The sequence below is a fragment of the Platalea leucorodia genome (assembly GCF_965183815.1).
Source record: "Platalea leucorodia genome assembly, chromosome: 5".
Taxonomy (NCBI): Eukaryota; Metazoa; Chordata; class Aves; order Pelecaniformes; family Threskiornithidae; genus Platalea; species Platalea leucorodia.
Window position 1 is genome coordinate 11,324,651 of NC_138827.1, and position 27,061 is coordinate 11,351,711.

General features: G+C 34.9%; 1 protein-coding gene across 8 annotated transcripts in view; it reads left to right on the forward strand.

Moving 5' to 3' along the window:
* TRRAP (transformation/transcription domain associated protein) overlaps positions 1 to 27,061 on the forward strand; it is a 104,203-nt gene that overhangs the window by 19,477 nt on the left and 57,665 nt on the right. For 6 of the 8 annotated variants that reach the window (XM_082312335.1, XM_082312334.1, XM_082312340.1 and 3 more), the window contains exons 16-39: positions 808 to 1,135; positions 1,258 to 1,355; positions 2,003 to 2,197; positions 2,936 to 3,127; positions 4,823 to 4,988; positions 6,246 to 6,502; positions 7,385 to 7,585; positions 10,083 to 10,261; positions 11,331 to 11,530; positions 12,314 to 12,531; positions 12,696 to 12,893; positions 13,554 to 13,814; positions 14,800 to 14,961; positions 16,220 to 16,316; positions 16,766 to 16,887; positions 18,225 to 18,395; positions 19,148 to 19,216; positions 23,134 to 23,253; positions 23,582 to 23,701; positions 24,061 to 24,225; positions 24,587 to 24,768; positions 25,060 to 25,258; positions 25,694 to 25,822; positions 26,458 to 26,724. In XM_082312335.1, the coding sequence (XP_082168461.1) occupies positions 808 to 1,135; positions 1,258 to 1,355; positions 2,003 to 2,197; positions 2,936 to 3,127; positions 4,823 to 4,988; positions 6,246 to 6,502; positions 7,385 to 7,585; positions 10,083 to 10,261; positions 11,331 to 11,530; positions 12,314 to 12,531; positions 12,696 to 12,893; positions 13,554 to 13,814; positions 14,800 to 14,961; positions 16,220 to 16,316; positions 16,766 to 16,887; positions 18,225 to 18,395; positions 19,148 to 19,216; positions 23,134 to 23,253; positions 23,582 to 23,701; positions 24,061 to 24,225; positions 24,587 to 24,768; positions 25,060 to 25,258; positions 25,694 to 25,822; positions 26,458 to 26,724 (4,296 nt within the window). The remainder of the gene's footprint in view (positions 1 to 807; positions 1,136 to 1,257; positions 1,356 to 2,002; positions 2,198 to 2,935; positions 3,128 to 4,822; positions 4,989 to 6,245; positions 6,503 to 7,384; positions 7,586 to 10,082; positions 10,262 to 11,330; positions 11,531 to 12,313; positions 12,532 to 12,695; positions 12,894 to 13,553; positions 13,815 to 14,799; positions 14,962 to 16,219; positions 16,317 to 16,765; positions 16,888 to 18,224; positions 18,396 to 19,147; positions 19,217 to 23,133; positions 23,254 to 23,581; positions 23,702 to 24,060; positions 24,226 to 24,586; positions 24,769 to 25,059; positions 25,259 to 25,693; positions 25,823 to 26,457; positions 26,725 to 27,061) is intronic. The other 2 variants (XM_082312336.1, XM_082312338.1) reach the window with 1 other exon arrangement.

A 27,061-nucleotide genomic window follows, 5' to 3' on the forward strand; every position in this document is an offset into this window, starting at 1 on the left:
TAAACTACTTTAAAAAAAATCTGTAATGTAGCACAGTTGTTTGGTCATTTGTTTATCAAATTAAAATTTGTAATACATGAATTCAGAGAAGATATATCTAGGGAAGAAGGGAGGATACAGAACTGTGGTGGTAGTGGGGAAATATCTGAGCAAGCTGAGTAGATGAAGACTTTAAAATCTGGGAGGTACAGAAAATTTTAAACTGAAACCTTATGCAACATGTACCTTGTGTAGTATCAGCCAAATGGCAGAAATCTTCGGACTACTGTTCTGCAGGATTGTTTATTGCTTTCTAAATCCGATATGCTGCATAAAACTAAAACTTAAACCTATAATGTATACATCTTTTAATACATCTGACATACATTACATATATATATATACACATCTGAAAAACTTGAGCTTTTAATGCATAATAGTAAATATTTAGAATATTAAATTTTAAAAATTATTTTAAAAATTTAAATAATTATTTAAAAAATGAATTAAAATAGCTTTTCATTTTAAATTAAGGAGAATTGTAGAGAGATCAATTTTTAGTTGATTGTTTTACTAGTTTTCAGCAAATATTTTTACTTTTGGAACTTGTTAAAAGTAAGCAAACTTAAAATAGTAAGTACACTTAAAAATGTTTGCTATCATTTGCATGACTTCAGAAATACTTAGTTGTAAGTTTTATTGATCTCAGTATGCTGACTTGAAGTATTAGTATTATTAAATTAAGAATGATTTTTGAAGAAGAAACTTATTTTCTTTTTTTCTTCCCCCTCCCTGCTCTTTCATTTGCCTTTCCTCTTTTTGCTTTAGGTTTTTGTTCTGAAATTTCACACTATAGCACGATACCAGCTTTCTGTAATTTTTAAAAAATGCAAGCCACAGTCTGAACTTGGGGCTGCTGAAGCCGCATTACCTGGAGTACCGACAGCAGCAAATGCAGCGCCTGTTCCTGTTCCATCTCCTGCCCCAGCCACTCCAGTGGCCCCTGCGCCAGTACCTGTATTTGAAAAACAAGGGGAGAAAGAAAAAGAAGATAAACAGACATTTCAGGTCACAGATTGCCGAAGCTTAGTAAAAACGTTGGTCTGTGGTGTCAAGACAATCACGTGGGGCATAACATCATGCAAAGCTCCTGGTGGTAAAGCTGCATAATATTTAATTACATTTATCTTTTGTAATTCTACAATTAAAACTCTGTAGCATGAAAGCAAATAGTGTTTTTAATGGTTAACTACTGTCTTATTCTTTATCTTCTTTTAGAAGCACAGTTCATTCCCAATAAGCAGTTGCAGCCTAAGGAGACTCAAATCTATATAAAACTGGTAAAATACGCAATGCAAGCTTTAGATATTTATCAGGTATGTATCAGGCCACATAGCACTTCTGTTTATACAGTTACTGTGTGTTAGATCTTTTAATAAGGATTTATTTGTCAGCTAAAACACAAATTTCACGTGTAGTATATTTTCATTAAGTCTTTAATTTCAGGACCACAGCTATTGGGAAATCTTATGAATTTCAAAGTACTTACCACTTGCAAGGAACAAATTATTTTCTTAAGAGCTGTTTTTGTCTGTGTTTATGCAGGCAGGTCAGACTAAAAATACTTGTCTTTAATGTAGTGGATTAAATCTTTCTTTCAAAGAGAGAGTTTAGCTATCAGTTGAAGCATTCACATGGCTATGTTTATCTTCTGTAGTTACACAAAGTACTGGTGAAATGTAAATGTACATGATTTGGAATTAAGTAACTTTACAAATACACTATGGTATCTCCTGCTGTTGTCTTTTTCCACTCCTGACTTCATGGTTTTAAAATCTGATGAAAACATTCTATTTTAATATTTTTATTGTCACTGCTGGCCCTTGGGCCCAGCTTCTAATTGTGTGGGGCTTGCATGTGAAACCTGTAAAATCCAGTTTTTTTCAAAAGGTACTTTAAGAATAGTGGGGAAAAAGTTACTCAAATTCTGTAACAAATATACGTGTTTTCTAAATTGCTATAGGTCCAAATAGCAGGAAATGGACAGACATACGTTCGAGTAGCAAACTGTCAGACAGTCAGAATGAAAGAGGAAAAGGAAGTTCTGGAGCATTTTGCTGGTGTGTTCACAATGATGAACCCTTTAACTTTTAAGGAAATCTTTCAAACTACTGTTCCTTACATGGTGGAGAGAATCTCAAAAAACTATGCTCTTCAGGTATTATGTTTTTGTTTACTTTTTAAATTGATAATTAGAAAATTAGCCTGTAGAAAATAGCTTATGCCTTGAAGTACATACATAAGGCCGAAGCGGAATTATAAATAATGTTGAAATTAGCATGCAATATTTTAATCAGTCTATAAAAATACTTTGTAAAGATGGATTATCAAAAGCTTTGCAGACTAAGTGATGCAATAAAACATGAGCACTTCAGTTTAGAAGATACGAGTGGACTTTATTCTTGAAAAGTATTGAACATTGTGGAGTTCTTGTTTTGTTCAGGTGGTTGTGTTAATATTCTGACCTACTGTTTTACAGAACATAAGTCCTATAATATACATTTAAAACTAAACTTTAAACTTGAATGCTTAAGTTATATGCATGGTTGTTTTCATAGAATCATAGAATGGCTTGGGTTGGAAGGGACCTTAAAGATCATCTGGTTCCAACCTCCCTGCCATGGGCAGGGACACCTTCCACTAGACCAGATCGCTCAAAGTGCCATCCGTCCTGGCTTTGAACACTTCCAGGGATGGGGCATCCACAACTTCTCTGGACAACCTGTTCCAGTGCCTCACCACCCCTTTCCACTAAGGATAACCTGAGTCACTTGGGCAGCAGTGGAGATGGGGAAAGAAATTTGTCTTAGTTCTTTTGTTTTAAATGAGTAGTGCACTTACCCCTCTGTTCTTTTCATTACAGCAACAATAACTCCTTTGTGGTTTCCTTTTATAGATTGTTGCCAATTCCTTCTTGGCAAACCCTACTACCTCTGCCCTCTTTGCAACAATTTTGGTTGAGTATCTTCTGGATCGGCTGCCAGAAATGGGCTCTAACGTGGAACTCTCCAATCTGTATCTCAAGCTGTTCAAGTTAGTCTTTGGCTCAGTTTCACTATTTGCAGCTGAAAATGAACAAATGCTGAAGGTAAAGGTCATTTGTGTTAAAAACAAAAAAAATCTGTTTTGACTCAATACATTCTTCAGATGTCTGAAGAAACTTAGAGTTTTACGCTAACATTTGATAGTGTTTTCGTGTTTGAACCACTATTAGTGATACATTTCCACTTTTTCCAAATGCCAAGTACATTGCCTTATTTATAAGAGAGAGTTTCTGTGAGTGTTTTGCTTCATATTTGAAATTATAAAGTGATGTACTAATTCTGAGTATAAATGACTGATACATGCTTGTGGTCTGATTAGGATTGCTTTAAACCCCTGTACCTTCATGGTCAGGATATGCGTATCTTCTTGCATATTTTTCCCCCTTTATTTCCATATTAACTTAAGACTTCTGCTTTTGTGTGTTGGTGTATCTTGTTCATTCATGTCATATTCAACGACATGTACCTCTTGAGTTAGAGGTGTTCTTGAAAAGTCTGGATTAAGGAATGCTGTTTTTTCTGTTGACAGCATATTGTCTATGTATTCCAAGGATCTGTTTATGTTGATGAGATCATCTCATTATTCAGTGGGTCTAGAAATACTAAGCTTGAAGCAAGAGTATGCTTTTCTCATAAAAGTAACAGCTGCCTGTATCCAGAAAAAACATTAAGATATTAATTGAACACTGCTTCTTCTCTCATAATTTTTCTCCATTTCTCTTCCTTCTACCTTAGAATAAACAAAATTTCTGATACCGGTAACTGTGTGATAATGGTTTCTGTGCTTAACGATTTGTTACATCAGTTTTCTGGGTAGAACAGAGTGGGGACTACTAATTTTCCACATTCTTTGAAAGAGAAAAGTAATATGAAGCAATATTCATATAATCATGCTTAAATTCTTCTCGTTTGTCATCAGAATCAAGGTCATTTGGATTTTATAAGCTGGAGATCCAATTTAAAGACTGTGATTTACTACCTTCACAGTTTCACGCTTCTGTTACATTTTTTTTTTTTGTTTCGGCAGGATTGATGATACGGGCCTTGGGTAGGCAATTTAATTGAATGATGAAGGCTATTTGCAGCATTTGCATAGTAATGTAGAAAGCTTTTAGATGTTAATAAAATCCAGAATTGTCACTGTTTGTCCCTGATCTGTGAGAATCCTTGTATTTATCAACTATTTTTAATGATTCCTGCAAACTGTTAATGTTCTCTGCTCTAGAAAGGCCACTGATTTTGTAACCATTTTTTTTACTTGTAAAAGTTTGCTTTTCAAGTGAAACTTTAGCATTCACAAAAATTAAGAATTAGTGATGCAATTAGATTAGGAGTAAATTAATATTGTGAAACATCTTCTCTTGTCATTCTGAAACTTTTGATTTCTGCTACACATCCCTAGGTTCTGTGGAGCAAATATTTTTCATTGTGTCAGATTTGCAGAAGGCTTTTTGTTTTAATACAGTTGCTGCTTGGAGGATCAAGCAGACTTGATCATTGGCTAATATGAAAGCAGGGTTTAATTAATTAAAGAATGCTCTGGGTTGTTGATACTATTCAAACGCAGTTTTACTTTTTGACAGTTCTTCAACAGCTGTATAAAATTAGTGTGGTGTCAGAGTACTTGGAATAGCAGAAGGTTTTTGATCTGAAAAACTTGTCTCATGCTAAACTCTTGTACAGTACAATGATGATAAAATTGATATTTTATTAATCTTCAAGCTTTATTTTTTTTATAGCCACATTTGCACAAGATTGTGAACAGCTCTATGGAACTTGCACAGACTGCCAAAGAGCCCTATAACTATTTCCTGCTGCTCAGAGCACTGTTCAGATCTATTGGAGGAGGCAGTCATGATCTGTTATATCAAGAATTCTTGCCGCTGTTACCAAACTTACTGCAAGGTAGAACAATACCTTCTTTCCCCACCCCAGTTCCTGATCTTTTTAATGTAAATGGTAGTAATAAAGTTATGTTACATAATTAAAAAAAAACAAAACTAAAGCCCTAACCCTGATAAGTAGCTTTTGATTTTGAGTTTAGCAGTTGATTAAATATCTTGAATGTGGCTTATTTTCATTTACTATCAGCTGCTTCAGGCTCCATAGTTTTGGCTGCTTCACAATTTCTGCTGCTTGTTTTTCTGCTTTTCATTGTGGGGCTGTTGGAGTTTGTTTGTTTGTTTCTTTCATTTGTTTTTTTTGCTATGGATAACTTTGTTAGCATAAAACATTGAGGGATAAGAGTAGTAGGAGAAGCAATGTTGCCAGGCCATCACTGGTTTTGTGGGAAGAACATAACCGAGAAGCTCTGGTTGATGTGCAGCTGAGAGCATGTGTGTGCACCTGCAAGTGCATGATAAATATAAATGCAAGTAGTGTCAGTTTGCAAAAAGAAATGGAAATAACAATCGGTTTGATTAACAGAGCGTTTGTGCTTGCAAGGACTGTGTTCCAGAGATACTGAGGATGAGCAAGGAAATGTGGAGAGCTACTTAAACCTAAGGACAAGTTAATCTGAACAATTCTGGGAACGTGAAATCCTGTGGTTCCCATCTACAGCTGTAGGGGCAATTTTTTTTTTTTGTAGCTAGCAAATATGTACATTATCTATAGATCGTTATGTAAAATACATGTCAGTATAGAAGTGCTAGCTAAGTTTATGGAATAAATGAAATCTTGATGGGGAGAAAAATACGTTGGGCAATGTGTTTAGTCTATATGAGACAGTGAATGTACTTGAACTCATTTAATGTTTCTTTTCAGGAGTCCAGATATTTTAAAAACAATTTGTTCCGTATGGATTTTTTTTTTTTAGTTGATACAAGGCTGAGGTTTGAGTCAAATTATCTTTTTCTGATTTTCATCCACTGTATTCAAATGCTACTTTATTGAGTCTAATTTAAATTTAAGAATATGCATAGTGTGGTTTTTTTTTTTGTATGTGCATGTACCTACAAAAACATTCACTGCATAAAATCTTTAGATGTAAGTTATAATTATGAATGGTATTATATTTTGTAAATACGTTATTTACAGAGCTATAAGCTTTACAGAATTTAAAAATGTCAGGTTTTTCTGAGTTTAGGAAATAGCAATTTTTAACAAAAAACTGTGGACTGTCTTTTTCCTTTGAGTGTGTAACTTATTAATGATTTTCAGGACTTAATATGTTGCAAAGTGGCCTTCATAAACAACACATGAAAGACTTGTTTGTAGAGCTCTGCCTCACTGTGCCAGTTCGTTTGAGCTCACTACTGCCTTATCTGCCAATGTTGATGGATCCCTTGGTGTCGGCTCTCAATGGATCTCAGACCCTGGTCAGCCAAGGCTTAAGGACTCTTGAATTGTGCGTGGATAACTTGCAGCCAGACTTTCTGTATGATCATATTCAGCCAGTTCGAGCTGAGCTAATGCAGGTAAACATGTTGTTTCCTGTTAGACCACAAGAGGTCATTGATTCACTAAATATTACTAGAAATTTTTGTGAACCTTTGGTTATACAAACTTGAAAAATCTGTCCTGAGAACCATACCAGGCTGATTTGTATGTAAAAGGCCAGTTAAATTGAAAACTCTGAAAAATTTAAAAGTGAATTAATTATTTCTTCTATACCCCCTATTAAGGGGTTAAAGTTAAGTCTTGGGACTCAATAGCAAGAATATTACTATGTTTAAGATGAGTTGGTACAGAAAATGATTAAAATTTGTTAATTTAAAAAAAAAAAAACAAGAAAAGCTAATTACCTTCAGCATATTATGATTGACAGCTATATGAAGTCTTATATATACAGTGAAGATGATGTCGCTAAAATTCAGAACAATGTTCTAAATGTGGCTATTTCCCCTAATACAGTGCTTGCATATACTTAATCCTCTAAATATAGTATTTACTTTATTTGCCTTTTATATTTCAAAACTAGCTCTTTGAGAGGTTAATTCACTTCCACCTTAACTGGCCTGGTTTTTTAATTTTTAAATTTTTTTTTCTAAATTCATGATGTTGTTTACCTAGTATTAGTCATAAACATGAAATTACATTTCAGCGTGGCAAAGATTTCGTATCTGATGACAGTAATCTAATCTAAAACTGCATTTAGGACAACCTTGTAACAAAGCACTTGAACTGTTGCAAACTGAGACTGCTTTTATTCAATCTAGATAGGTATTTTCTAGAAGTTATGCAGGATCAATTACTCAGATACAAGAATAAGTGTTTTTCTTGACATTTTTTTTACATTACAACTTGAAAAATTTTGAAGTGAGACTGGTCTGACCGCATAATATTTAAAATACTTACAGGCTTTGTGGAGGACACTGCGCAATCCTGCAGACAGCATTTCTCATGTGGCTTATCGTGTACTTGGTAAATTTGGTGGAAGTAACAGGAAGATGTTAAAGGAATCACAGAAACTACAATATGTAGTCACAGAAATCCAAGGACCCAGTATTACAATTGAATTTTCAGACTGTAAAGCGTCCATTCAGCTCCCAATGGAAAAGGTAAGGGCTCAAGTTATTTTCTGTCCTGAGAAGCCGTCTTACTCAATTTTCCTTTATTACAGATTTTTTGGAAGTTTGTTTGCTTGTAAAACCTTGGTAAAATATGTGGTATGTCTGCCAGTTCCAGGTATGAGTTAATGAATATCTAACATTATAGAATTTACATAATTAAGTTTTAGGATCTCTTGCATGTCTGATTTTTGTTTTATATTCCTCCACTTAGACAAAGAGATTTCTAATTAATTTATGTTGTAATGTAGAAACAGAATCTAAACCCACTTATGTGTTGGTTTTTTTTTTTTTTTCATTTCAAGTAGTTTTTGAGTTGCGAGACTTGGCAGGTAAAGGACAAAACGTTGTTTCAGAAATCACTGCAGAGTTTTGTTGGGGTTTTTTTTGTTTGTTTGTTTTTGTTTGTTTTTTGTTTGGTTTTTTTGTTTGTTTGGTTTTTTTGTTTTTTCTTTTTTACTACGTACTGATCTGTTGAGAGTCTCTGTATAAGGCAGGTAGACCTACACTAACTTCTTGCTTCATTTTGACAGGCAAAATTAGCAGAAGCTCGCCAATCTGTTCTCTCTTTATTTTCTCTTTAAACTGTTTTATATATCACCCCCAAAATAATATTTAAACATGCTGTTCTGCTTTTACAAAGTGATAGGATAGGGAGCTAAACTGGCATAAGTAAATGCTTTTTGTGCATTTTTTTTCCCCCTTCCTAACTTTAGGTGTACTGCTTAGATTAGGAGCGGGAATCTACTCTAAAACATCCCTATTTTCTTTTTGAAGTGTACCAAAAACTTATTGAAGAATTTCTACAATGATGATTATTCTAATGACTCCAATGATTTGGTTTTGTTTGTTGTCTCTAGGCTGGGTGTAGTACTTCTCATAGCTGCAAAACCACTTTATACTTGTACTGGCTTTCATCTGACAATCTCAGTGTATCACAAATGATTAGTTCACGCTAATTACAGCAATCTATTCTGTGTCTATGTCTTGGGATCTGATACTGAAGCTGGATTCTGAGTTAATTTGGCCTGTAGAGTTTTAATACTTACCTTTTCAGGTAACAATTTACCTTTTCAGGTAACAAATTTCAGGTAACAGGTAAACAATTTTCTTTACAGGCAGCTGGCTCTCTTTGCCTCCATATAGCCAACAGGCTAAAAATAACTTGGAAATAACTTGGAAAAATGATTCTTAAAATGCAGATAGCTTTACTGATTTCTTCTCTGTGCTGAAACTGATGAGTTGAATACATATAAATACTGTAACTGCTGACATTTCTTGTCATGCCAGGTTTAATTCAAACCAAGTTTTCCAAAGTATTTATGCATCTAATGTATTGGTTAATGATATGGAACGATCTTCAGCTTCTTGGTGTTGACCAAGAAGCAATGTTATCTGCTGAATACTTTCTATCTATAAAAAGGAAATGTCAAATTAAAAGGAAAAAGAAGTGGAATAAATTGAAAATGAGAAATCCATGTTTTCTTTTAGTGCTTTCGTAGTCTCCTGTGGGCTGTGTAAAACTCATTGTTATTTTCATTGAGATGCTGGTAAGGTTATTCAGACAGTGGTGGGATGACAGCTAGTTAAGTCAGTAAGTAGAAAGATAGTTTTCCTTTCAAAGAAGGAAAATGCCCACTTCTTTGTAGCAGAGCCTTTTTCTGCATAATCCTGTTTAAGCATGGATGGTTAGGTTTTATTTACAGTTGATCAGGTATTGAAATTCCTTTATTTTGTGCACTCCAAAACAATTTTTACATGTTTTTTTTACATAATGCCGGCCTCATTTAATTTCTTCCTTTCGTTTTTTTTGGGGAAGGACAGAAAGTATCTAGCTGTGTTTATATATCTGCAAAATAGAAATTTTCCAAAACGATGTACCCCCTCTTTTCATCGCGTTCATATCTTAAGAGATTATTTGAGTTATTCTCAAATGTGTTAAATCTTCTTGCAAAGGACAAGAGTACTATTTCCATTAAGTAAATGGTGCTTATAAGTTGCTTACAGGGATATTTCATCATGTATGATGTAGCTCTTGATTTGCATGGAAAATACTACAAAGTAATTAGTAACATAGAACATTTTTTGGTACCATTTATATATGTGTCTAAAGGCATTGTGTACCTACAATGTATAGGGATTAGGAACAGCAATTATTGCTGGAGGGAAGATGAGGAAAATTTTTCTTGAGAGGGGAGAGGGAGAATGAAGGTGTACCTCACTCATGACTTCAAATGCTTTCTGACTGTGGAAATAAATGATCTGCTGTGAAACTTTGCATTTGTAAAAAGCACAGCAAATACCGTAATAGTTTCAAGTCCACTCTGTCAGGCATTCTCTGCGTTTCTTAACTTAGGCAGTCCCAATTGTACATACTTCTAAAGTTACTTTTAACATGTATTAAAGATACAGTTCCCTTGATTAATCACCTTATTGTAAATATTAAGAATAAGAAGTGTTTGGTTACTATCTATCTTTTTCATTATAGGCAATTGAGACTGCTCTGGACTGTTTGAAGAGTGCTAACACAGAACCGTATTATCGGAGGCAAGCATGGGAAGTAATCAAGTGTTTTCTAGTAGCTATGATGAGCCTGGATGATAATAAACATGCATTATACCAACTTCTTGCACATCCCAAGTATGACAATTCTTTAACCGTAAATGTGTATGTAAAATTTATAGTGTCCTTAGAACAACCTAATTTAGAGACAATGGTTAGTCTAGGCAATGTATTCTTCATGGGATTTTTACCTGCTGGTTTATCATGCTTCCTTTTAAATCAATGCAGGACTTTTCAGCAAGAGGAATTTTGTCAGCATATTATTTAATGATAATGTGTTAATGTTTCATACTTTAGTTTTCTTCCGCTAATTATAGTCCGATGTATAATCTGTTACATATGATCAGACTTTTTAAAAATTAATTTTAGTTTAATATATTTAAAGAGTTGGAATATTCTGGTGCTTAATTGTGTTTTAAAGATTAACTTAGATTGTGATGTTTTGTATATACATCTAACTTTTACTAAAGTGAGAGAGATACAAAATTCAGTTTCATTTAGTGACTGAACTATAGCATGGTCACACACTTAACATATGTTTGTCTTAGTGTGGGGGCTTTTTATTGAATTTTTTTACATCTTTTACAATGTCACTCATTGATACTTAATGAGTTTATTGCTTTTAGACAAGTTTGACATCTTTGCCCACAAAGTGGGTGCTGACTTCAACTCTTGTAGTGTAGTAAATGTAGCTGAAGAATATAGTAGCTTTTATAATTTGGACTTGTTAGACTTGACATAAATATAGCTTTGCAATGAATAGGTTTTGTTGGGCAGTGATTTGATAAATAATATTTCAGTCTCACAAGATTAAAATCAAATGTCATCTTAAAAAAGGGAAAAATGTCAAAATATTGAAAATGACATTCTGTAATTGAGTTGCAGTGTGATGCCTGTATACCTATTATTTGTAATATACGTGGCTTCTTCTGAACCACTGGCTTTAAATGTTCCTGATGAAATTGAGCTATCCATCATGTTTGAGACCAGTGGTTGACAAAATTAATACAGACTGAGTGAACTGGTCTAGCTCTATCAAAATGAGGGGGCAATGGGAGGTGGAGAAGGAGTTAGGTATCAAGAGCAAACTTTAAATCAAGTACTTGACAATGCTCATGATTGAGCTGCCAGTACTGCAGTTTAGGATTATAATGAACTTAATTTTGTCTTTCAGCTTTACTGAGAAGTCCATACCCAGTGTGATTATTTCGCATCGATACAAAGCTCAGGATACTCCAGCTCGTAAAACGTTTGAGCAGGCATTGACAGGGGCATTCATGTCAGCAGTCATCAAAGATCTGAGGCCTAGTGCTCTGCCTTTTGTAGCCAGCTTAATCCGCCATTACACAATGGTGGCAGTTGCTCAGCAATGTGGTAAGTAAAGTGGAACAGAGATTGTGTGGACTGTCATGAGAGGCATGGAGAAGTTTATACTTTTTCTAATAGTAATTTGTTCTAAGAAAAAAGTCATGATATTGCAGTTGCTTCTGGGTAGATAAGTTGTTTTTCGTTTGATGGCTGAATTATGTTTTAATTCTTCTGAGCAGTAAAAAATTATTAAGCAAGTTTTAAAAAACAAATCAATTACCTAATAATACTTTTAAAATGCTACAGCCAATGAAATAATTACAGCTTGGAACAGTTTATACTTCCAGAGCATTTGTGCAACTTGAAATACACAGTTATTTTTGCAGATGGTCTTTAATTGGGTTGTTTCCATTTGCGGTTTTGAAGGACCATCAGAAGAACTAAGTAAATGTTAGAGCACTGCAGTGTCTTGTATCTATGAAGAAAACTTTTTGTCTGGAGTTGGACTGTATGACAAATAATTTGGGAAAAGACATACTATAAGCATATCACTCTTCATTGTCACATTAATATAACTTGAATTTTTATGATTCTTCATTTTAATTAAATCTTCTTGCAGTGCGTAGTCTAGTGCATAGAAGAAAATATTCAAGTAGATGTAATCTTTTCTTCTAAGAGTGAAGAATGCCTTGCAATCCATTTATATGCAAATAGATACAGTGCTTACTGGTTTTGCCATCAGCTAGTCAGAGGAGTAGTAAAATCTAATTGAAAGACTATTCATATTGAAATATCCATTGTTTTATCTTTTTTTCCTCTCTCTCTTTTCTTCCCCAATACAAATTACAGGTCCTTTTTTGCTGCAGTGCTATCAGGTTGGAAGCCAGCCTAGCACAGCCATGTTTCATAGTGAAGAAAACGGGTCAAAAGGCATGGATCCTTTGGTGCTTATTGATGCCATAGCAATCTGCATGGCATATGAGGAGAAGGAACTCTGCAAAATAGGAGAGGTGGCTCTAGCAGTGATATTTGATGTTGCAAGCATTATCTTGGGTTCAAAGGAAAGGGTAATATATATATTTTTTTTGTTTTGTTTTTGTTTTTTTTTTTTGTTTTTTTTTTTTTAAATGTATTTAAATGATCTAGTTTCAGCCAGTGCAGTTTTGCTTCTAGAATTTTGGAGGCTACCAGTGAGCTGAAAAAGCAAACTGATACATTTCTTTGTTTCCAGGCTTGTCAGCTTCCCTTGTTTTCGTACATTGTGGAACGTTTATGTGCTTGCTGTTACGAACAAGCTTGGTATGCTAAACTAGGAGGTGTTGTGTCAATTAAATTTCTTATGGAACGACTGCCACTAATTTGGGTGCTCCAGAACCAGCAGACTTTCCTGAAGGCACTTCTCTTTGTTATGATGGATCTAACTGGAGAGGTATTTAATGAATGAATTATATCAAATAGTATGGGGGAAACAAACTTTTGTTCTTAAATTCACACAGATTAAACTCTTGCTATCTTGATTTTACTTAACTTCAGAATGTATCATATCTGCAATAATTACAAGTGAATTTTAGTCATTTTAACTTAAACCAAGACCTGAAGTTAGGAACAAGGTCTGTTTTTTTTCCACATAACTTTGCCAAAGTTGTTGGAATTACACTTCCTTCTTTCAGAGTAGAAATGTACAAGTTGCATTCAGATCAGTGAAAGAACACTAGATTCACTGTCACTTGCATAAAAACCACTGTTTTTTTTTCTTCTTTCTGTGTTTAGTTTGAAAGGTGTTAATCTTATCAAAAAGCTGTATGTAGTTACAGATACCTAGAGAATCAGGTGCTTGACCTTTTCTCAATTGTGAATCATAAGGTGACTAACATTGAGTTCGTTTATAAAATTGTGTTGCATTGCAACTCAGTTCTGGAGTGATTGGTGGGAAGACTAGTTGAATATGTGTTCTGTTTAAGCTTTATATGTTTTTAGTTGTTTGCAGAGGATTCATCAAAATCAAATGCTAAGTTCGTTGACAAGTAGTGTGTAGATTTGTGATCTTTGTTCTGTACTTATTTAATAAAAATAATCTATGATGCCTTAGGTTTCCAATGGAGCAGTTGCTATGGCAAAGACCACATTAGAACAGCTTTTGATTAGATGTGCAACTCCTTTAAAAGATGAAGAAAAAACAGAAGAAATCCTAGCAGCACAGGAAAAGTCTTTCCATCATGTAACACATGACCTCGTTCGAGAAGTAACGTCTCCAAACTCTACTGTGAGAAAACAGGCCATGCATTCGTTGCAGGTACTTGCACAGGTCACTGGAAAAAGTGTCACGGTGATTATGGAGCCACATAAAGAGGTAAGCAGAAATACTTACTGAAAGTGAGTTTAAAGTTGTTTACCAGTTTGGATTTGCAAAATGCTTTTCTGAGTACATTTTCCCACGTTAGTAAATTAAGTGCTTAGTGCTTTGGTAGCATATGTTTGTCATTTGCTAGGTTTCATTGTTCTGAAATACACTGTGGCTGGAGTACTATAGAGATTCATACAAGCTGTGCTTGACTACTTAGCCAGTATTTATAGTGTCTTCAGGTTGATTTACTTCCTGAAATTATGGACTGCTCGTCCTACCACCAGACGTAGGCTAGGCCAGGTAGATACTGCATTTTGAACCTCAATTTTGTGTTATTATCTAAATATGAGGCATATTGCTATGCCTTTCCCTATCCAGAAAGAGACTATAAAGATCAAAGATAACTTGTTGCTAGATACTCCTTAAAGCTAATAGCATTAATTCTCTTGAAAGACAAGTAAACGTACATACGCCCTAAGGGCCACCACAACATATGAAATTATAGATGTCGTTATTGTAGTTTGGGAACATAGAGAGAAGCCCCCTAATTGATATGTTATTTTGCTAAAGGTGTTTGTGGTGGGGAGTGAGAAGTTGGTGTAATGGAAAAAACTTACATGAATGTTTTTGTTTTTCTGATGTTTTAGGAGCTTAAAATATTCTTGTTTATGACTTGAACATTTGAAATGCTTATGTCTATGAATTTCTTTGTTGTTTGTAACATGTGGAGTTATTAAACATCATGGATCTGTTCACAAAGAATATGTAATAATTACAGATACTGAGTTGTGTTCCTAACTGACTGTGAATTAAATTAGTTCAGAGAAATACTTTTCTTCTTGCTTAGTGATTTCTAAAGAGGTACATCTGGAGCCACACTAGCAAATGGATAGAAACATGCAGCCATGACTAATGATGTCGTCTTAGTGGCTAGGTCTGTGGGGTCATTCGAATAGGCTGCTAATTCAGTAATCTAAATTACATCGTGTAGGTTCTCCAAGACATGGTTCCTCCTAAAAAGCATTTACTTAGGCATCAACCTGCAAATGCACAGATTGGCCTGATGGAGGGAAATACATTTTGCACAACCCTGCAACCCCGACTGTTTACAATGGATCTAAATGTTGTGGAACACAAGGTTTTCTACACAGAGGTACTTTCTTTTTACATTCTCATCTTTGAATGTAGATGCTTAAATAGTGACGGTGTTAAAACTTTCATTGTTAAAAATACATACATGTGCATTTTAAACTTTCACCAAAATGTAAGAATTTACCTTTTGAAATGTGAACTGAGGTCTGCTTTTACCTACAACATAATAGCTGTGAGCTAAGCAGAATATTCTAATATGTGTGAAATACATTAAATGAACTTTGGTGTTATACTCCTAGTCTAGTAGTGCTAACTTTCATGTTTAGGTCTTATTTTATGCACAGTATATCTATTAAATAAACTGTTGTACCACCAAAACATAGATGTTGTTTGTTAAGGTCTTTGAGTCCCTAACAGTTCGAGTAAAATCAGATATAAAACTAGTGTGTAGATTTAACTTAGAGAAACTGTCTAGTCCCTTGGTTTCCTAGCTGTCTTGCCCAAACCTAAGTTCAGAAGGTCTTTGATACCAACAGTAGTTGCAATTAGCAAGGCAGTTGTGGGGTATAGGTGTCAATGCAGAGGATCCTCTGTTTTTTCCTTAAGACAAAAACAAAGTATTATAGATCAAAAAATGTCTGTAAAGGTGAGAGTGATATATTGGTATTGTGAAGGTCTGAATCTTAATAGCGTTCTTGGATATAGGAGCAACCTGGACATGGTTAACTTGCATAACTTTGTTTCAACCTGTTCAGTGTTTTCTAACAAAAACCGTATACATATATTGAAAATACTCGCCTGCAAAGAGGAGAGCTCTGTAGGAAAGAACTGTCCCTCCGGGCAGTGTCTCATGACCATTAGAATTACTGAAGACATTTTCAGCACATTTTTTCCCTATTAATCTCCTTTTTGTTCTCTTACCCCTTTCCTCAATATTTTCATTATTATTACTGCCATTCAGGAGGCAAGCTTTTCTGTAGACTTATTCTTTTATCATATGAGCAGCCTGTTTGCAAATACACCAGCTAGGTATTGGCCAACAAAATGCAAAATGGCTAACTTTTGCCTGACTTTTCTCTGGTGGCAGTGCTAATGGGCTCTCTCGCCTCTGGCTAACCACTCATTTTCATGGGAACTTATATCCTAATTTTGAGTAGAATTTTTGCCTGTTGGTGAAATCTGGAGGCGTTTGCATAAACGTGGCTCTTTGAAAAAACAAGACTCAAAAGGTAACTGGTAATAATATTTCAAATGTGATTAACAATGCTGTGCTAAAATGATTGTTTGTTGTTTTTTGTTTTTTTTTTTTTTCTTCCTAGTTACTGAATTTGTGTGAGGCTGAAGATGCTGCCTTAATGAAACTACCTTGTTACAAAAGTCTTCCATCACTTGTACCTCTTCGGATTGCAGCCTTAAGTAAGTAAAACTTCCTGAACAAAATCTGATGTAGATAAGTGTCCTTGTGAGCAATGGGCAGTCTTCTTCCCAAGATCAGCAGAAAACTTGAGTGCTTGAAGACTGATGACTGCTCTCTAGAGGTCACAGTTTAATGGAGAATAATGGGAAAGTATCACTGCTTTCTTAATGACTACGAATTTAGTTTCTGAAATGAACCCAAAATATTTTTAAACTAATTATGTTATATAGCATTAGGAAAACTTTAGAACACTGTTAATAGAATTTCCATTCTTTTACTGTTTTATGATGCCTGTTACTGTTGGCAAAGCATGCTATGCTTTAGCTGTCTGTAATTTAAGATGAAATAAAAGAAACTTGAAGGGAAGAAATGTAGAATTAGGGTGTTTTTTTCCCTCTCTTTTGAAATTGAGTTAACAAAGAGAACAAATTTACTTTGCTATTTGCAGATGCTCTAGCTGCCTGCAATTACTTGCCTCAGTCCAGAGAGAAGATCATTGCTGCACTTTTCAAGGCACTTAATTCAACAAATAATGAACTGCAGGAGGCAGGAGAAGCATGCATGAGAAAGGTTAGTGTATTAAAGCAATGTTGCTTTTGAGGCCATTGTTCTCTTTGCTTTACTTCCTTGTTACAAAGCTTCTTGGGAAAGTTCTCTACAGGAAATAATGGCTGCTCTGTTAAAGTTTTTGTTAGTGACACCAATATAATTAAGTTTGTGTCAGATGTGTTTTTTTGGGGGTTTGAACTTAGCCATAAAAAATTCTTCTGTTTGTTTGAAATTAAGCATTATAAGCTCTTGGACAAGGATCATGGTAAGTCTTTCAGTCTTTCTGTCTGTCCAGTCTTTTGGTCTTTCTGTTTGTCTGGTCTTTGTAAATGTATCTTCTTTTCTAAATAAACAGTGTCAGTCCTTCCCAGCAGTTTTGCAAATGTGCATGCCTGGCTTTATTGTAAAAGCTTTTCTCGTGTCTTTTCTTTGTTCCTAAAAGAAGTGGTAGAGACCCAATAGTTGGTTTTGGAAAAGTAAGCAATACAGCAGAGTTAGACTCTGCATCACAGTATGGCAGTTACCTTAAGGAACAGGACTGCGGCTGTACTGTTTAAGGTTGGAATTAGTATCCTTACGTGGTGCTACACTACACTGTCTGCTCTGTGGATGCTAGGTTATGGTGTAAAAAACCTGGAAGGACAAGGAAAAGGATATTTTCTCATCATGATTTGTTGCCCGGTAGATATGCCTAATTTTGATTCAGCAAGATTTTAATACCATTCTTCTAAATATAGAAAATGCTAATAAAAATATTTATAGTTTCTTTGTAATGATGTGTAGATTGGTTGGCATGTAACAGGGAATATAACTATAGTATTACTGGTGGTTTACATTTGTTTAGGCCATTGACTGATTAGAGGTCAGATGTTGTCTCTTCATGTCACTGGTCATGAAAGCGAATGTACTTATTTTTTATGGCTTGCTGACAATACAGTTGGGTTGAGAGGTAAGAGGGAGCAAATAAGGATTGTTCTGACCTATGCATTTGGTGTAAGATTTTTCTGATCATTTTTTCCTGTGAAAAAATGACACTGTTTGTCCATAGCTGTATACTTAATTTATAGCTGTGGCAGTTTTTCAGTCCATCTGTAATTAAGATCTCCTACTTGATTATTTATCTCCTACTTGATTGTTTTATGGAATATCCTGCTGTGTGTCAGAAATACTTAAGTGCTTCCCAAATCCATCTTGTCACTGTATATATTTCCAGCAATAAATATTATTTAAGCTATTGCATTCTGAAAGTGCAAAAGAAAAGAAGAAAAACCAAGTCAGCAGAATTTATTTTAAGAAAGATGCTTGCATGAAAGTCTCTCTCCTCTCCATCTGTATCTTAATCCTGTACTATCTTGCAGTTCTTGGAAGGAGCTACCATAGAAGTTGATCAAATTCATACGCACATGAGACCATTGCTTATGATGTTGGGAGACTATCGAAGTCTTACACTGAATGTTGTGAATCGTCTGACATCTGTCACTAGACTTTTTCCAAACTCTTTCAATGATAAATTCTGTGATCAGATGATGGTAAGCTGTTTCAAGTTTTCCTTAGCTCTTCCAGAAGAAATTTTCTTTCAGCTAGTATTTGTATTGTTGAAAAGTCAAAGAACAATTCAGTAGTGGCTCAATGTATATATTGGAAGTAAAAGATTTTTGTTTCACAATTAATAGAAAAAAAAATCTTTAAAAATTTTGAGATAATTTCTAAAGAGCTACTAAACCCGAAAGTGAAGAAAGTTCTTTTCTAGTGAAGACATACCTACTTATGCTAAGGTCTGCTTGGACAAATTTATCTTCAAGCAAGGTGCCAGCAGCATAGTATACTAAGAGAACTCTTGAAAATATGTTTTACTTCCTATTGGGCTAAGTCCGTTTTGATGTTTTCTTGATTTATAAAATGGTGGAGGTTATTGCCCTTCTTATTTGCAGTTTTTAAACTGTGTATGTGAATTCTTTATCCTTTAAATATCCGTGGATATATAAATATTTAAATGCATACATATCAAGCATATCATTAAAAAAATGTAAGCCTATCAGACTTCAGATTTTTGTGCCTTTTAATGTATGTACTCTTATAACCCCTGCTTTGTTGAATATGGAGAGGACTTGTAGCAACAGTAAGCTCTTTAATCTGAGCGAATGAAAATAACTAATCATTTTTCCCTTTGTTTCCTTCAAACAATCATTTCTGCCTCTACTTTTTTTGTAGCATATGCTGTCACTTGCTAAAATGGAACAGTATAATTAGAAGAATAATACTAATTATCCTCTCTTTATAGCAACACCTGCGTAAATGGATGGAAGTTGTAGTTATTACACACAAAGGTGGACAACGGAGTGATGGAAATGTAAGTTAATGAATGCTTCTATGTGGGAAGACAAGAAATAAATAGTATTAATGTTTTGGAATTACAGAACTCATTCAGTTGTAAATGTTGCCATAACCGAGTACACACGGATGTTTTGTTACAAGCTAATGAACTTCTATGTATATTGAATATTTGTTACAAATCTTAGTAAGAGGAGCTTCTTATCTGCTGGTAACAGTTACTTTAAAGCCTATTCTATGCAGGTTGGTGTGGGAACAGCTCATTCATTTTTATTTTTTTTCCCTCAGGATATTCTGCTTAGAAATCTGTCCTTCATTGGAATGTCTGATGAGCTTAGCAGCATAATCCCTCTTTTTTCACTAATGTGTTTGATGTTCATAACATAGTCTTTTGAAAATTATACAGAATAATAATATAATCCAGGTTAATTTTAAATATAATTTATAAAAAAGAAGTTCAATATTTACCAGTTGAGATCACATTAAAATCTGTCTCCTAGCCAAACTAATGGCCTCAATATTGAACTATGGGAAGCCAATCAATTTTCTTATAAATGGAAAATTATACAGCGTAATGACAATACTGTGTGCTCTTAGCAATACGGCACTGAAGGGAATTCCTGCTTCAGTGTTGTTTCTTGTAGATTACCAGAAGTACCATAATTCTATTAAGATTTTATTAATAACTTATATTAAGTGTTGAGATTTATTATTGCAACTAGGAAAAAATTGGTGGGAATTTTATTAATTTCTTCGTTTTTTAAATTAGAATGAAATTAGATTATCTTTTTATTTCCTTCAAAACATGGAAATGGCTTAATGGCTTTTCATTACTCTTTCCTGTCATTGCAGAGAGAGCTGTTAAATCTGAATTCAGTCATTGCTTTGTATTTGACCTAGTTCTCTAATGGAGTAGAATTTGTTATGTTTAAACTTAAAAACTGTGCATTTTCAGCTAAACACTTATATTTTACTCAGGTCAGAGTAGTCCTAAGGCCTTCATATTCTTCTTTTGGGATTCACTTTTCCTCAAACGTGATGATTACAGATATCTTGCAGATCTTTTTATAGCAATAGTCTTTCAAACCACAATATGGCACCTCTAGAACAGTTTTTAGTTGTCCCTAAATCACATTTACTTGTGAATTCTTTGGCTTTTAATGTTTTCTGTTGATGTTTTCTATGTAGTTGTGTGTTTAGTCTCCTAAACCTGTAATTTTTTTTTAGTGTTGGTTTAAAAACTATGCATGTTGAGGGAGAGGTACATACCAGACACTTGAGAAGGAATCTACTGTCACATCTTCAGGGAGGAGAGAAGTCTATTGAAACATTTTCAAATAGAATTGTGTGACTGCAAAGCTGATCGAAATACTAAGAGAGAGAGTGTGTGTGTGTGTGTGTCCCAGCTATTGCTCTATAAAGTTTCCTTAAAAATAAAAAGTCTAGGAAACTGAAGGAAGGCACAGACAGTGCGGTCTTTATGCAATTGCTATGGCAGTCTGTGTTCATCTGTCCGTATGTACAGTGTGCTGTTGCTGTAATTGTATCTTCTAAATATGGAAAACCCAGGATGTTGAAACTGGTGCTCAGAGTTACTGTAGCTGGACTTTCACTTATTCTGATTTGTTCTTGACCATAGTGAGATTCCAAGATCTGAGATATTCACTTAAGAGCAATGTTGGGGAGTGCTATTGGAGTAGATTGCATCATTCAGACTGAGTGAGTGAGTGGGTAGATCTAGGAGATGGTAAACATGCAGTGGAGAATGGAATTGGTCAGGAAAGCCTTACGTTTGCTAGCTGAAACGGTACAGAGCACTGTTAAAATGACTTTTTTGACCTAAAGAGTTTTCTTCATCTTTTTCCAGCAGCACTTCATGAAGGTGCCGTTTGATGGTGATGCTGATGGTGTCATGCAGTTCTCCAGCATAGTGCCGATAGTGGCTAGTCAGCAAGGCTTCTTAGTGAAACAGTCCAAAAGTCTACCTATGGAATGAGTTTTCATATGTAAATGGCAATTCTAGACAAACTAAAAACTTCAGATATCTCAGTTAAAAATGCTGCATAATAATTAACAACTATTGTAAAGATCCACATTGATGCCAGAATAACTAAGCTCTTTGGTCACCTGAATAATTTGATGACAGTCCTGCTGTGTTCCTGAACTGTGACTTGGCTGTTCAGATAAATGAACAAGTTAAAACATAACACATTAAGTAGTGATTAAGATCTAATTCCTTGGCCCAATAAGCGACATCTTTGATTTAAATCCTTTCTTCCTCTCTTCCCTGCCTCCCCAAGGAAAGGCATGGTTTTTTAGATCATGTCTGGTAATTGAAGAAACAAGTTTTGAATAGATGGTTGCCTTTGACTGTCCCTCTTGTGAACAGTAGCACCATGGTGGAAATTCTGCATTACAGCCTATTAGAAGGACTTTATAGTTTGGTAGTTCAAGTATTGAAAGTGGTTTCATAATTGATGCTGGACAAATTTGTCTTTGAAGATGCTAAAATATTGTTTTCCCTGACTTAATTATCTCTAATATCTTTTTATTTAGTACAAATATTTGAGAAGCTATGTGTAAACAATGTACAAGTAAAAAAAAGGATGCTTTTCATCCTAATTCTTAGGAGAGCAATTCAGAGCATGGGAGATACTCATAGTCTCCATTCTTTCAGTCTGAGATGAGAAAATAACCCTACTGAAGTCAGTTTCTGACTGCAGCCTGAAGAACAGCATATACTGATTTGTTCATTTATTTGATATTTTTGTGGGCTTTTTCTTTTCATGCTGTGACTTCTGTTTTGGTTCAGCCTGCCGCGGAAGGGGTAGAGGTGAGAAACTCAGTGGAGGCATCAGGAAGTTCTTTGTTGTTGTGGTTTTTTTTGTTTGTTTTTATTTTTTTTTCTTTCTTTTAAATTGTGGTTTGTTAGTTTTATTGTTGTGTTTTGGGCAGAGTGCATTGTGCCTTTGAGTGCAGTGCTGTGAATTGTCTTCTGTTTGTCTGTGGCAGAGTTGTTTTGATAACGTTGTTAAGGATGTTAAGCATGTTTGTACTAGGAAGAGCAGGATTTTTAGTTTCTGTGAAGGCATAAGCGCTTTCAAAAGATTTTATGTGTTCTCAGTCCTGCACTTCAATCCATGAGAGTAGTCTTGTGGGGGTCTGTCTAGGCAGATCATGTTAAAGGAGTGCGACCTAATACGTTTTGTTTAAATTCAGTTGAGGAAATGCAATGCACTTGATAATGTTCTTTTGCATACTGTGTACTAGAAATTGGTTTTAGAGGGATGGTGAGGGTGGATGTTTTGTTTTGTTTTTTTCCTTTCCCTTTTGTTACTGAAGGAAATCTACATTATAGTTAACTGAAATATAGTCCCCGTTTAAACTACACAATGAAAGAAAAACACAAAATTATTTTGGACTTCAGAAGAATTTAATATCTAGTGGGAGAACAGAGCTGACTTTTCTTTGAAGTAACCAGCTGTTTGCAAGATATGCTGAATGGTGCTGTGAGAAAGCTGTCTGTCTTTTTCTTCATGTGTAGTCTGGGGTTGTGGGGTATATATGAGAAATTGTTTAGAAAGGAAGGTCTGGCTTTTTGATGCATGAGCCACTTGGTGTAGTACAGTGAGCGCTCCGTAACTCCCCCATCACCATTATCATTACACAGTGCTTAGCTCTGAACTGTAAAACACCACTATACTGACAAAGAAAATAAAATTAAACCATGATATTACAAAGGGAGAAGGGCAGACTTCCACAAGAGCGGTTTTCTCCATACATCATGGTAAGTAGATGCTGTACATATGTTAACCCTTTGCATTTGGTTGCTGGCTATGCTAATGTAGAGAGGGAAAAAAAAAAAAAAGTAGGATGTATAATACTGTTTTATGTATTTAGCTGGTAATATTAATTTGTGTTTCTTTTTACCTGTAGGAAATGAAGATTTGTTCAGCAATTATAAATTTATTCCATCTGATCCCAGCTGCCCCACAGACTTTGGTTAAACCTCTTCTGGAAGTTGTTATGAAAACAGAACGAGCAATGTTAATTGAGGTACAAGTGGAAGTTAACATTGCTGATATTTTTGCTTTATAGTATTTTTAAACATTAGCATATAATAGTTATAGTATTTTAAACATGGTGTGGGAACATTTGATGTAATAAATAAATATGCTCTTCAAGCCTTTTAGGAGGTGTTAACATTTGTCTTAGACTCTTAGAAGTGAAGTTTTGAAATTGTCAATAAATTCTCATCATAGAAGTTCTGAACATTTTGTATCTGCATAAATGCCAAGTCAAATCTATTTTTCTGAGTGCTGGTAAATTAGTAGAAAATACTCTGTACTCTGCATTTTTAATTTAAGCTTTATGAATCTTTCAGGCTGGCAGTCCATTCAGGGAACCACTGATAAAATTTTTGACACGTCATCCATCCCAGACTGTGGAGCTGTTCATGATGGAAGCCACTTTAAATGATCCACAGTGGAGCAGAATGTTTATGGTAAGCCATGTGGGGATGGGAGCAGGTAAAAGCCCTCACGTTCACAAATCTGATGAACGAAAAGTTTTTCATCTTTTCCATCTTTTTTTCCCTGTATGACCTTGTAGTCCTCAATCATGGTCTTACTCTGATTGTAGGGTGCCTATTCTCCGTTTTGTATTTGTTTGTCCTGAGATGTTGATTTTATACCTTTCCAGATCATGTAGGATTATTACTGAAGTTGTAGAGGTTATTTTTATATACGTGAAATACAGCCTCTGCAACTTTAGTAAGAAATATAAAAGCTACAGGATGATATAGCCTTTTGGTATTTTTGCCTTTAAAGGTTGTTATTAAAATTATTTCTTCCCCTTCTTCAGAGTTTCTTGAAACATAAAGATGCCAAACCTCTGCGAGATGTACTGGCAGCTAATCCGAACCGATTTATCACTCTACTGTTGCCTGTTGGTACCCAAGCAGCTGTTAGACCTGGTTCTCCAAGCACTACCACAATGCGTCTCGATCTTCAGTTTCAGGCTATCAAGGTATTAATTTATCCTTGTTTGTCTCTGCACTAGATAGTTAAAACCTCTTTAGCTACAGGCCTGTTACATACGTGTGTGTGTATGTATTTTAGCTCGTGTTTGTAGTCAGAGTCACTCTAGGAAGGGAAAAGAGACTCAAATGAACTATACTTTTTTTAATCAAGCAAGATACAAGAGGAAAACCTAGCAACAGAAACTATTAAAAAAAAACTCCTTTAAAAATTGATCTAAACTGATTTTTGACTCTTTTTAATATTTTAGAACCCTTAATTGACCTTAAAGAAGTGCTTTTGAACTATTGTTTCCACTGACAGATCTGTTGCATGTTGACTGTGCATTTGTCTTGTTTTGCTTTTGACAGATCATAAGTATTATTGTTAAGAATGAGGAATGTTGGTTAGCAAACCAGCATTCCTTGGTGAATCAGCTGAAACGTGTATGGGTGAGTGAAGCTTTTCAGGAGAGACATCGTAAAGAGAATATGGCTGCGACAAATTGGAAAGAACCTAAGCTATTAGCATATTGCTTACTGAATTACTGCAAGTATGTAAAAACATTTATTTCCTATAGCTTGCGTACTTTTTTTTTGTTTGTTTTAAATTTTGAAAATACTGTAAAGGTATACAAGGGTACTAAAAATGGCTTGCAGTATTGAAGAGAAAGTTTATTATATTTCGTATTACTGCCATTAGTTCTAAAACCATGCATCTGCTACTGCCTGCTCTTGGCACTCTGCTCGTTTAAAACTAAGATTAGTTTCTTCACCAAGTCATCAGCATAGTAGTTTAGTTAGGTATTTTTTCACAAAGCTTTTTATTTTATGTGTTTTTACAGAAGGAATTATGGTGATATAGAGTTGCTCTTCCAGTTGCTTCGGGCTTTTACGGGTCGATTTCTCTGCAATATGACGTTCTTAAAGGAATACATGGAAGAAGAGATCCCCAAAAACTACAGTATTCCCCAAAAACGGGCTTTGTTCTTCCGGTTTGTAGACTTCAATGACCCAAACTTTGGAGATGAGCTCAAAGCCAAGGTAACTAAAGCAATTAAATCAAAGCCGCCTGGTATTTAGGTTTAATTTTCTTCTTGGGAACTAGGGCAACAAAACTCGCTTACTTAAATGTCAATGAGTTTGATAATTGGCAGAGCCATTTAGGTGAAAATATCATACCTGAAGAAGAGCGATAATAAACAGAGACAGCAATTCATCTTGCTTTCAGTGCTGACTACTTTAGTTTACACTTTCTAAGAATCTTTGCCCTTGAAGGGGCAAAGAGGGGAAAGTGGGGGGAAAAAATCTGTGTGTATGTGTTTCTTAAGGTTTCTTAAGGTTTTATTTATAGCTTCCTTTTGTAATGCAGTGAGTGTGTCTAACATGCAGGATTGCATGTGATACTACTTGAATATTGACTGCCTTTAGAAGAATTCAATAGTTGAGCATAACTGTTCTTTTGTTTCTGTTCTGTAGGTGCTGCAACATATCCTGAATCCTGCTTTCTTGTACAGTTTTGAAAAGGGAGAAGGTGAACAGCTGTTGGGACCCCCAAACCCAGAAGGAGATAATCCAGAAAGCATCACTAGCGTTTTTATAACAAAGGTAACAATCCTTGTTTACATTAAAGTGTTTGAAAATTTAAACAAAAAGTTGTTCCTTTCATTTGGCTTTTCAATCCTGATTTGAATTAGTTGTGGTATTCCTAAATACTGTGATCAGTTGTATCACATCATAACTTTGAACTGTTGTGAGATCCATCAGTTATCAGTAGGATTGGACTACAATTTTCAGTTTATGATATCTCTTTGACTTGAATGTCTGTCCTTGGGATTACAGCCATATAAAGCCCATTTCTAGTCTTTTTCATGAGCAAAGCTCACCGTGACTGAACATCGGTAACTTTGTAATTCACTTCTGTTTCACTGAACGAGTTAGCAGTTATAAAATAGATGTTGCTGAAGATGACGATTGGTTTTTAAATTTTTTTTTAGTAGATTAGCAGTTTAGAAGTTCTTAGATGTGCTCATTATCTAAAAGTTCTCACCTCAGGATGTTGTTTTGTGGGTATTAAACAGAATCAAAAATGTTGTTATAGTTATTAGTCTTCTTAAAAAAACACTCAAAAAGCAAAAAAACTAGGACTTTGCTTTTATAGATAATAAAGTTGATTTTTGTTTTGTTTTGTTTTGTTTTTTCTCACCTTCCTCCTGTCCTCTTTTGATTATCCTTGGGACTAGGTACTTGATCCGGAAAAGCAGGCTGATATGCTGGATTCTCTCAGGATATATCTCTTGCAGTTTGCCACGCTTCTGGTTGAGCACGCTCCACATCACATTCATGACAACAACAAAAACCGGAACAGCAAACTGCGGCGCCTAATGACATTTGCTTGGCCTTGTCTCTTGTCTAAGGCATGTGTGGACCCAGCATGCAAATACAGTGGACATTTGCTCTTGGCACACATCATTGCAAAATTTGCCATACATAAGAAGATAGTTCTGCAGGTATTGACTGTGGGCTTGTATTCATACATTTAAGGGATGTTGATAAGTTCTGTAGTTTGCTTTCTTTTATTTTAAAATACAGAGTAGAGGGTGCACAGTAGTTTTGGATACTTACTATACAAGTAACGGTTAAATTCATATGCAACAAACAGACAGAAGCAGCAAGCCAAATATTAATACAAATTTATTTGGGTATAGGAGAGTGTTGAAAGAAGTTTGAAGATAAGTGAAAACGGAGAGGGTGAATGAGGGACAATGAAAAGTCCTTTTGGTTGAATTAACAAAATTGGTAATGTTTCTTCATTTAAGAGAGACAGACATTTCAGTTGAGACAGAA